This window comes from Bombina bombina, chromosome 1 (genome assembly GCF_027579735.1).
Source record: "Bombina bombina isolate aBomBom1 chromosome 1, aBomBom1.pri, whole genome shotgun sequence".
NCBI classification, from domain to species: domain Eukaryota; kingdom Metazoa; phylum Chordata; class Amphibia; order Anura; family Bombinatoridae; genus Bombina; species Bombina bombina.
The window spans coordinates 102,986,700-102,999,504 of record NC_069499.1 but is presented as its reverse complement, the minus strand read 5'-3'; the positions used below and the strand labels follow the sequence as shown (position 1 = coordinate 102,999,504).

General features: G+C 35.2%; 1 protein-coding gene across 3 annotated transcripts in view; it reads right to left on the bottom strand.

The window, feature by feature from the left end:
- RPS6KA5 (ribosomal protein S6 kinase A5) overlaps nt 1–12,805 on the bottom strand; it is a 589,637-nt gene that overhangs the window by 100,844 nt on the left and 475,988 nt on the right. Inside the window, exon 14 of one of the 3 annotated variants that reach the window (XM_053697561.1) lies at nt 6,769–7,307. The exons of the other annotated variants lie outside the window; for them this stretch is intronic. Within the exon in view, the coding sequence (XP_053553536.1) occupies nt 7,272–7,307 (36 nt within the window). The 3' untranslated portion in view covers nt 6,769–7,271. Of the gene's footprint in view, nt 1–6,768; nt 7,308–12,805 lie in introns of those variants that run through there. 3 annotated transcript variants of the gene reach the window in all.

The following is a 12,805-nucleotide window of genomic DNA, read 5'->3' as shown; positions in this document are numbered from 1 at the left end:
AAGATCCCACCTCAGACATTGACACTTTTCAAGATTGAGTATATTCGTTCCTTGTTAAAAGAAGTGTTGGTTACTTTGGATAGAGGAGTCAAGTCCTCTTGTTATCAAAACTAGTAAACATTTAAATTCTGTTTAAAAAAACCTCCTGTGGTTACTCCAGTTCCTGATGCTATTTCTGATGTGATTGCTAAGGAATAGGTTAAGCCTGGTACTTCTTTCATTCCTCCTTCTAGGTTTAAAAGGTTGTACCCTTTGCCAGCGGCTAGATTAGAGTTTTGGGAAAAAATCTCTAAAGTTGATGGGGCTATTTCTACTCTTGCCAAACGTACTACTATTCCTATGGAAGACAGTACTTCTTTTAAAGATCCTTTAGATAGGAAACTTGAATCTTATCTAAGGAAAGCTTATTTATATGCTGGCCAACTTCTCCGGCCTGCCATTTCTATGGCTGATGTTGCGGCTGCATCAATCTTTTGGTTGGATAGCCTAGCGCAACAGGAAACAGATCCAGATTTGTCTAGCATTGTTCGATTTTGGCCAGAGACTCCCCTCACTCGACACACCATCTCACAAAGAATTCTATTTCTTCTGTCCTGCTCCAAAGTGAAAATACCCTTCCATTTTTTAGGGAAACATTTCTCCATTGTATAAGATATTATTAGTAATTCTCCTATTGAGAACTTTTTTGAAGGATGTAAGGGCCTTTGGAAGAGGGTAACCAATATTAGAAAAAACATTTAGAAAAAAGTATGCAGAGAAACGCAATCTGCTAAAGGATCCGGTGGAGGCCCCGGATATAGGGCAGTATTAACAAACTTTGAACAGCTGCTTTACGCACGGATGGGTGATGCTGTTCAGTTAATATTAGTGAGTTATAAATTATTTTTTTTTTTTAATATTTCAATTATTAATTTTAATACATGTATATACAGTATATCTCTTTAGAGCAAAATGAGGGACATGAGGAAGAGGAGGTAGATGCACAGGAGGATCAACCTTTTAACCACGAAAACATCTCACAAGAGCCACAACCATCCACCTCACATGAAATAGCACATAGAGAAGAAGGCGTCAGTAAGTGAATGTTCATTTTTTATTCTGTTTTATTTTTTTATTGTGTATAGTTTTTGCAAATAGCAATGAAACTATTGACTATTTTAAATTAAGGTAAATAATTATTAGAAAAATTAGATTAACCCTTTGAAAGTTTAAATGGAAGAACATTGTTAGAACAATACAATGGCTAAGTAAAGTAAAAAAAAAAAAAAAAAGGATCTTTGAATTAGAATAACTATAACAAATAATATTTTTTATTTCTAAACATTTGTAATTCTTATGTTATCAAATAATATGGATTGCAATACACATTTTGATTAAGAATTGATTTAATGTTTTGAATATGTACTAATTGAAAGTACATATTTTAAATAAATGTTACTTAAAAATGTATTGTAATGTATATAGTTTGCTAACACATTGTAGATATATTTTTTTGTATGTAAAATATAACGTTATTTTAACATACAAGATTTATTTCAATTATTTGATTATTTTTTCTTTGAAATTATAGTGAATACTTTGCTATTGTAATGTTATAAATGTATGAATTGAAGTTCCATGCCTAGAGCAGTGATGTTGAAATTTAGAATAAACAATCTTTATAAGGTACATTATACATGTACATTTAATAAACTACATTAAGCATCATGTTTCAATTCTTTTTTTTTTATAAATCATTAATTAAAAAAATTCAACATCACTGTTTTAGAGGCTGTTAAAGGGATATAAAAGCCATTATGTGTCTATATTTTTTCAAATACCAGATATAATTCTAAGACAAAATATAAGTACATGTTAGCCATATTTAAGATTTATATTGTTCTATTGTTTTAAAAAAACAGTTAAGTCTGCATTGTAGTCTAGTATGCACATTTCTGCTGCTATATTACATATGTGGCAGTAGTTTAGCAACAATGTTATACCTTAGCAAGACAACATTACATGTCATTACTATTTCCTATCATGTAGTGCTTTCGGCATGTTCACGATACCCACCTAGTTATACCTTCAACAAAGAAAAACTTAAGAAGAAAGCAGAATTTATAGTAATTTTTTTTCAATAATTTAAATAAAGGTATACACTTTATGAATGTATTTAGAATGATTTTTCTTTGTTAATCCCTTTCACAGAATTTTTATTTTAATTGGTAGTCTAAACTGAGATCGAAATGGTATCAATAGCCACAATAAATATAATTAATTTCTATTTCAGTTATTTTTAGTTACTATTCTTAAAATTTATATTCTAATTTTGTATTTATTTTCATTGTTATAGGTGTTCGTGCATTACTACAGACTATGCAGGACAGTTCGATGTCATTATTTGATGGTATGTAATAATTTATTTGTAATCTTGAGTTTGGTAAAATATTAATGTATGTTATATGTTAATAATACATCAATACATGTATTATACAAAAGAACAGGTTGAAATCACTTTGGAACCTCTGGTTGAGGATTCTGTATGTCCAGAAGATGAGGATGAGACACAGATAGAGGGACACACACCAGAGGGACCAACTCCCCCTGATTTTGAAACCCCTCAAAATCAAATGGTCAATTAATCAGATTAAGATGAAAGACCTGAATAATTGAGAAACCAACAAGATGTACCAGGCAGGGGGAATGCCATACAAAACCTTTCCAACAGGGGGGGCAGAGCTAGCCACTACAGGGATGAGACGTGTTTTTATCTTGCTCCTGCTCATAAACATAATATTACTTATAATTTGAAAAATCTAGCCAAATAAGCTTTCGCTACGCCTTTATGAACATAAGCACAGAGGTTTAAGCTCACAAGACTTCTCATTTTCGAGATATTAATTGAGCAGGAGACACGATGCAGACTCCTATATGAAGAGGCCCTGCTCATACGGGATACCGACTCTCTATTTGCATCAACCCAGCGTGGCTTCCTGGACAATGACTCTGAGTAACTAATAAAGTATCATAGCCACAGAATAGAGCGCTCCGGAACAGCTATTCTCTACAGATATATCTCCAGATCAGGGCCACGGAACCCCCACTCCCTATCCAGACACAAAAGAAATTTCTCTGACTACCCGTCTCTTCTCTTTTATTTGCAAAGCACTAAGGGAACAGTCAATCAGGGCGTGTGCAATTTGCGACAGTATGGGGTTGCCAGTTGGAGAGGATCGTCTCCCTCAGTCAAGCATGGATGAATCCTATGTGGATCTAAAGCAGAGTCTATTAGGTCTCCTAGTACTGGCGCAGCAGTTACCACATATCTCCTCTCCTATCTACAACTATGAGACGCAGCAAGAGGCGACCCCTCCTACACTGCAACAAACCGGCAGAGGTCGAGATACAAGTGATCACCGAGACTCCTCAGCGGGAACTGACTTCATACATGTAAGTCCAAGTGCAGACACTGTCTTTTGTCCTAGTCGCTGGAGCACTTCAAAAGAGAGACCGCGGCTGTTGTTTTTACAACATCTCCATAGGGCCCCCGCTCTGACTGCCCGCTACCATCGGCGAGTGAAGGCGTCGACATGCGTTTATACAGAGTCGGAAGGGACGCTTGATTTAGCCACACACTACCCTAGAGTCGCAGCCCACCTTTCCACATCTAAATCTTATGAAACACGGGCATGCAAGGGACTGTTGGGAACTACTCACTTTGAGCTGTTAACTTTCTACAGTACAATAGAGACGGCCAACACCTATACTAGCTCTGCAGACATCCGTTCCTATTTGCCAGCCGCTCAGGAAATAGTGGACCCTGGAGAGACAATAGTTAAAAGTAAGACCCTGGGTTTCAATCAGAAGAGTCCAAGTGAGCTCCGGGCAGATACACCGAAGTCCCTATATCACTCTCAACTTATGATTCCTGCAATCCCGGAGAGGAGAGACACAGGACTAGTGACTTTCTCCCTCTTCTTAGCAAAGAATATGTTTGATACTCCAAAGTCCGGAGTAGGGTAAAATACATTTCCCACAGTGGCTTTAGCTAATCTAACATCAAAACATGTCTCCGTAGATGTATAGAATTATATTAACAGTTCCGTTAGTTAACTTTCTCTTGGTATGTTTAGTTGTCCTTCTGCATATATGAATATATATAGAATACTAGTAGGCCCTTGCACACCACCCTCAAGTTATTATACAACCTATTCTTTGGGAATTTTTAGTGAGGACTTTGGTTCACTAGCTAATTAAGCATTCTATTACTGTTGCCAATTTACAATAAGACGCTTTCTCATATATACAGTGACACCTGGGGCTTGGGTTAGCTGAAGCTTTCATTGTCCCAGGCAACCTAAGGGGCTACTGTGCAGGTTCTATTTAAACTATTAGCCTATATAGATGCCTACCCTGCCTAGTTGTAGATTCTCTAACAACCAGATTATTGTCTCTGTCCATGTGCATCTAATTAAATAGAGTACTATCTTGAGGAGGGTTATTGGTCAGTTGTATTGCTCTGAAACTAAAGTACATCTATATAGGCCATATAACTATATACTCATGTGGTCAGGACCATAACTTAATATTTCAGGCTTCATCCTTGCAAGTCAAACACTCCTAATATACCCTTACTCTATTCCATCTAGATATATTAACTCTACATCATATCAATGTTATACCTAACTAATGCTTGTGTGTTTAATATTTGCCTCCCTAGAGGTCCAGTTATTATTCAATGTGTACATCACTCCTTACCTATAAGTCCCTGCAAAGCCGCCATATTCGGGATGAAAGAATATCTCGCTTTGTACCAGTTTGCTTCCATCTCCTGCTCCTCATACTCCAAACAAACATTCAGAGATCCTACCAGGTTCATCTTCTCCCTCGTTACACCACATTTCGTTCAGAGGAATCTATAAGAGCTCCGCCTCCCCCACCCCTGTACTGGGTCCTATACCCACTTTCTTTCAATCCAAGCGGCTCTTGCCCGCTGTAATCTTTCCCCTCTCTCACAGTACTTTGATTAGTTATATCTCCCCACTAACACAGATCTTCTGATATATTATTACTCTGCATTTACTCTAGTTTACAGAGAGTGGTCTATCTGGCTTAACTCTCCACTAAACAGAGATATAACTATACCAGCTCACATTCTTAATACTCCTCATAACAGAAAATGAGACCATATACTTCCCATTGAGAAATTCCACCTCTACACTTACCAGTAAATGAAGAATTATGTATGTGTTAAGTATAAGCAATAATCATTACAACACTCTTTAAGACCTATAGTATATCTTTTTTATGTTTGTAATTCCTATGCAAATACCCATGTGGAGTTGTATTCATGTATTTTCTCTTGTTTTTCTCAATAAAAAAACATATTTAAAAAAAAAAAAAAAAAACCTTTCCAACATGGCTTTGCCATTTAGGAATGAGCAAAGTGAAATTTTTAAAGAAATGTTAAGATTACAAAAAGAAAGAAATGCAATATTAAAAGCCGATTCTGAATTTAAGAGGGATTATTACACCAAAAAATTAGAAATTATGAATAGAAATTTAAATCAATGATAAATAATTGTTATATTTTCATATTTTTGCACTTTATCTTATTTAAAAAAAAATGTGTTGGTTTTTTAGAAGTTCTTCACTCTAATTTATTGTATGTTGCACTTTATATTGAAAAATAGAGAAATGTTTGAAAACGTTGAATATAAATATTCTCTATATAATAAAATTAATAATAATTTGAAAAAATACTGTAGATTTTTTAAAACTTTATTAATAGAATACAATTGAATTGAATTTATTTTATTAACAAAAAAACAAACAAAAAAGGTTTCTCTCTCTTTCACATTACATAATGAGATAAAATGAGGATTATTCTTTCCAATTTTTCAAAATTCCGGTGTTATCCAAATGATTTCTGGAATAAAATAAGTCAGAATTTTTTTTTACTATACAATACTCAAAATGGATTTAAAAATACCATCTAAAATAAACACTTACATGAGAAATATCTTTCAATTATTTCAATACGGTTTTGAACACCGGCCCTAGTAGTGTGCCTGTTTAATATGTCTTGTGGGACATAAAGATCATCTACAGGATCCTCTGGACACACCTCCTCTATGTTTCCTTGAGAAACGGCAATATTATGCAACATGCAGGAGACAAGAATAATATCATTGCATTTCTCAGGTGAGTATTGCAGGTCTCCTCCTGAACGGTCCAACACCCTAAATCGCATCTTCAACACACAGAAAGTTCTCTCTATAGTACTTCTTGTTGTACGATGCGACTCATTAAATTTTAATTCTGCACCTGTATGAGGCGATGGTACTGGGGTCAAAAGCCATGTCCTACAAGGATAACCACTGTCACCTAAAACAAATTAAAAACATTACATGTAATAATAGTTAAAAAAAGGAATTGAGAAATCTCTATGGACTTTTAAAAATAAAAATTTGGAAAAAAAAGTATACTAAAAAAAAATTATTACTTAAAAAAATTACATTTCAAGATGAAAATTATTTTTGTAATGAATATTTAGCTTGTGTATATTCATTTATGTAAGGTATATACATTGAAAAAAAGTTAATATACATACATTTTTTAAATTAAAATAAAAAAATCAATGGATATTATAATATCCATTTTGATTACAAAGATATATTCATTAAAAATAAATTAGATTTATCTGTTACAATAACAAAAGAAAATAATGCTATATTTACCCAATAGCCAACCATGTGGCATGTCTCCACGTTCAAATGATGTAAATAATGCAGATTGTTTGAGAATGTGGAAATCATGGCATGAACCAGGAAATCCAGAACGCACAAATTTTAAGGTTGGCATCACACATGGCCTGAACATTCAGTGAATGGAAGTTTTTTTGATTCCTGTATTGCTCCTCTCTTAAAGATGGTGGTCTTAGAGCTATATGGGTGCAATCGATGGCACTAAGAACATTAGTCATACAAGCTACTTGCTAAAATGAGGTCTTTACTGTGTGCCTTTCGTGCACATTCCTGGGCATGAAAATAAACTGTAGATGTTTCAAAATAGATTTAAAAACTATCTTTAAATGTCTGCAAAATGAAGGCTGGCTCATGCCCACCACAGCACTAGAGACTGCCTGAAATTACCCGGTTGCCAGGAAATGCAAAACAGCCTAAATCGTATCTTCAACACACCGAAAGTTCTCTCTATAGCACTTCTTGTTGTACGAGGCAACTCAATAAATTTTAATTCTGCACGTGTATGAGGCGATGGTAATGGGGTCAAAAGCCATGGCGTACAAGGATAACCACTGTCACCTAAAACATATTCAAAATATTACATGTAATAAAAGTTAAAAAAAGGAATTGAGAAATCTCTATGGACTTTTAAAAATAAAAATTTGAAAAGAAGGTATACTAAAAAAAAAATGACTTAAAAAAAAAATTAAATTTCAAGATGAAAATTATTTTTGTAATGAATATTTATCTTGTGTATATTCATTTATGTAAGGTATATACATTGAAAAACAGTTAATATACATACATTTTTAAATTAAAATAAAAAAATCAATGGATATTATAATATCCATTTTGATTACAAAGATATATTCATTAAAAAGAAATTAGATTTATCTGTTACAATAACAAAAGAAAATAATGTTATATTCACCCAATAGCCAACCACGTGGCATGTCTCCACGTTCAAATGATGTAAATAATGCAGATTGTTTGAGAATGTGGAAATCATGGCATGAACCAGGAAATCCAGAACGCATAGCCCAAATTTTAAGGTTGGCATCACACATGGCCTGAACATTCAGTGAAAGGAAGTTTTTTCGATTCCTGTATTGCTCCTCCCTTAAAGATGGTGGTCTTAGAGCTATATGGGTGCAATCGATGGCACCAAAAACATTAGTCATACCAGCTACTTGATAAAATGAGGCATTTAATGTGTGCCATTCGTGCACATTCCTGGGCATGAAAATAAACTGTAGATGTTTCAAAATAGATGTAAAAACTATCTTTAAATGTCTGCAAAATAAAGGCTGGCTCATGCCCACCACAGCACTAGAGACTGCCTGAAATGACCCGGTTGCCAGGAAATGCAAAACAGCCAATAATTTTAACAATCCAGGGATTGCCCTTGTTCTTCTTGTTCTAGGATCAATATCATTTTGTATAAGGGAGTAATGATTGATTATACTCTCCCTACTAATCCGAAATCTTTGCTTAATCTCCTTATCTGACAATGCTTGTAATCCACACCACGGTAGAAACACTCTTGGCACTCTTTGGCATCTCCGTAAGGGCATATTACCATCAGCAAAACTATTTTCATGGCCCCTTGCCAAAGAAATAGCAGCCAACAGTAAAAAATATTCCATCTTCTCTGAGGAAAAAAATGTATTAAATGCAATGTTCTCCACAGTGGATATGGCACGTTCGAGGTCATAATTGTAGGGGATTAGGTTCTCCTATGGCGCAAAATGATAAATTTGAAATTTGGCTATCATTCAGTTGATTTGCTAAAAATACGAGCTAAAAAGAGCTTTTTTAAACTTCATTTGGCGCACATGTACGCCTTGGCAAGATATAGAGTGGGAGAATTTTTCAGTCGTATTTGCTTTTTTTTGGTCGTATTTTGTTTTAATAAATAGGAGATAATTTACGACGGCGTATTTATAGGCGCAAATGTAGTAGAATTGCAATGATAAATGGAGCCCTAGAGAGATTATATATATATATATATATAAATAAATATATATATATATATATATATATATATATAAAATTAACCCCCTAGTGACCAGACTGTTTTTCAAAATCAACCACCAATCTTTGACAAACTTTTGGGTAGTGATTTTCTGGGGTTATTTTTCACACACATTGTACTTTAGGCATGAATTCTCAGTTCCTGTTATGTGTTACTGCCAAAAATACCCCCCCCCCTCAATATGTGTTCAGCAACATCTCCTGAGTACAGTGATACCATCTATGCATAGGTTTGTTGTGTTGTTTGGGGAGTGCAATGCCAAACTTCTGACATGTGTTTGTGATTTTTTTCACATTTAACATATCTTCTTTGCCTATCTTCTTTTTGGGGGGCTTTTTACATACCGAAATTTATTTGCTTGCCATGAACGTGCATATTAGGGCTGGGCGATATGGGCAAAAAATTAAAATTTTCTTATAAATGACTATTACACCTTAATTTCTCAATAAAAATGTATTTAAGACTACAGGATCTTAATGTACATGTTTCTCAATGTTCAATACACTCTGGGAGAATAAAAATATAAACCACATATGCAGTATATGTGGTTTGTATTTTTTGTATTATATAACCTACAGTATTTTATTACACTGAGTATGCATTTAACTTGCAGCACTAATGTTCTATTAAAAAATAAGCAAGCTTCATAAAATACAGTAATATTCTTAGTTCCAGATTGAGCAAACTCTGTGCCTGTAGAAATATTGCAAGTAATCATGCTCCATAGCATGCAGTAATATTCTATTTTGCGCAGTGCAGTAAATCATATAAGAGAATGGACAAACAAAAATGACACTGCCTTGCATAGAGAATATGTGGGGTAAAATGATTAGAGGGACCTAGCACTGCACCCACAAATCAGCAACAGTACTAATCAGTTATATAAAATGCGAACCAATACAGACACAAAAATGTTATATCAGCGCTAATAAACTGAAAACTCTCAAGCCACCTATACTTTTTCTATAGATAGAATCATAACACATCAGTATAACACATTAATACAACATAATTAGACCATCACAGTAAAAAATATAATGAAAAATGCAATGAAAAAATGCACATAAAAAACAATTACCAATGTAGCAAAAGATTCAAACCTAGAGTCCCAATGTATTTCAGTAAAAGAGTTCCAACAGAGGTAGAGGAAATTCCAAAAAGGATTCTTAGGTGTACTCAAGTTGATGCCGCTTCTTTTTGGTGATGATTCTTGAAATCACCAGAGTTGAAAGCAGGACTACGGAAAAATGTACAGAAAGCGCAAGAAGCCTTGAGTTATTTATTGTAACAGCAAATGAATATAATAAACTAAAACTTACATTCAAGTAAGCATAAAAATGCATCAAGTTCATAGACAGCCGCAGTCTAAGTCCTGATCCTCAAGCAGATATGCCCAGTTTTCAAAAGGACCGCCGAACAAAGTCGGCGTCTGACGTCACTGTAAGGATCCGGCACCGGAGCGTCCCCCTGCAGATCTATGCCTCTTAGACCGCTGATGCTGTTAGTATGAACGGAGTACAGGAGCACTGATTGCGGTATCCCTACGCGTTTCGTCCGGATCCCGGCCGGACTTCTTCAAGGGTTATTTGTTAATAGTTCAGATAGAATGCTAGAAAGCTGCTTTAGGCCATAAATTTATACCATAGGGGAAGTGCGCCCTCTATTGATATATTAGTATGTTAATAACCAACATCCGGAAAATGCATGTATGCAATACATGATAAAAAGAAAAATTATATATAAATAAGTACATTAAAAATACAAGCAGAATCAGTCATTTAAATTCATAAAAACCAAATATATGATATATATTTCATGACCTTTAAAATTCATATACTCAGACCCTATATAATATATTCTAAAAATACATAAACTAACAACACTTCATTGATTCTATTAAGATTATTAGATTCCATAGACAATAGTAATAATAATAACTCTACTTCAGTTCATATGGAAAGAATAAATAATTCAATAAATAAAGGATATTTAGGCATTTATACATTATTAGCAAATAAATAGGATGTCCTGATGTTATTCGCATACTATCCATCTATATATTACAACTATAAATAAACTTATATGGGATTTAAAATATTCCTCTCAAGAATTAGATGTAATAAATATTATATATTAAGACTATATTATAATCATACCTACCTATAATAAAAAAAAATATTATAAAACCACATTAATAGAATAATAAAAGACCCAAATTAATTATAAACCTAAAAAAACATAATTTATGCTTACCTGATAAATTTATTTCTCGTGTAGTGTATCCAGTCCACGGATCATCCATTACTTGTGGGATATTCTCCTTCCCAACAGGAAGTTGCAAGAGGATCACCCACAGCAGAGCTGCTATATAGCTCCTCCCCTCACTGCCATATCCAGTCATTCGACCGAAACAAGCCGAGAAAGGAGAAACCATGGGGTGCAGTGGTGACTGTAGTTTAATTAAAATTTAGACCTGCCTTAAAAGGACAGGGCGGGCCGTAGACTGGATACACTACAAGAGAAATAAATTTATCAGGTAAGCATAAATTATGTTTTCTCTTGTTAAGTGTATCCAGTCCACGGATCATCCATTACTTGTGGGATACCAATACCAAAGTTAAAGTACACGGATGATGGGAGGGACAAGGCAAGAACTTAAACGGAAGGAACCACTGCCTGTAGTACCTTTCTCCCAAAAACAGCTTCCGAAGAAGCCAAAGTATCAAATTTGTAAAATTTGGAAAAGGTATGAAGCGAAGACCAAGTCACAGCCTTGCAAATCTGTTCAACAGAAGCCTCATTTTTAAAGGCCCAGGTGGAAGCCACAGCTCTAGTGGAATGAGCTGTAATCCTTTCAGGGGGCTGCTGTCCAGCAGTCTCATAGGCTAAACGGATTATACTCCGAAGTCAAAAAGAAAGAGAGGTTGCCGAGGCCTTTTGACCTCTCCTCTGTCCAGAGTAAACAACAAACAGGTTAGATGTTTGACGAAAATCTTTAGTAGCTTGTAAGTAAAACTTCAAGGCACGAACTACGTCTAGATTATGCAAAAGACGTTCCTTCTTTGAAGAAGGATTAGGACATAATGATGGAACAACAATCTCTTGATTGATATTCTTGTTAGAAACCACCTTGGGTAAAAACCGAGGTTTTGTACGCAGAACTCCTTTATCTGAATGAAAGATCAGATAAGGAGAATACAATGTAAGGCAGATAACTCAGAGACTCTCCGAGCCGAGGAAATAGCCATCAGAAAAAGAACTTTCCATGATAGAAGTTTGATATCAATAGAATGAAGGGGTTCAAACGGAACCCCTTGAAGAACTTTAAGAACCAAGTTTAAGCTCCATGGAGGAGCAACAGGTTTAAACACAGGCTTAATTCTAACTAAAGCCTGACAAAATGCCTGAACGTCTGGAACTTCTGCCAGACGCTTGTGTAAAAGAATAGACAGAGCAGAAATCTGTCCCTTTAAAGAACTAGCTGATAATCCTTTGTCCAAACCCTCTTGGAGGAAGGACAATATCCTAGGAATCCTAACCCTACTCTCCATGAGTAATTCTTGGATTCACACCAATGAAGATATTTACGCCATATCTTGTGGTAGATTTTCCTGGTGACAGGCTTTCGTGCCTGTATTAAGGTATCAATGACTGACTCGGAGAAGCCACGCTTTGATAGAATCAAGCATTCAATCTCCATGCAGTCAGTCTCAGAGAAATTAGATTCGGATGATTGAAAGGACCTTGTATGAGAAGGTCTTGTCTCAGAGGCAGAGTCCATGGTGGAAAGGATGACATGTCCACTAGGTCTGCAGGCGCTATCAGAATCATTGATGCCCTCTCCTGTCTGATCAGTCGAGGGAGCAGAGGAAACGGTGGAAAAACATAAGCCAGGTTGAAGAACCAAGGAGCTGCTAGAGCATCTATCAGCGTCGCTTCTGGGTCCCTGGACCTGGATCCGTAACAAGGAAGCTTGGCGTTCTGGCGAGACGCCATGAGATCCAGTTCTGGTTTGCCCCAACGATGAACCAATTGAGCAAAC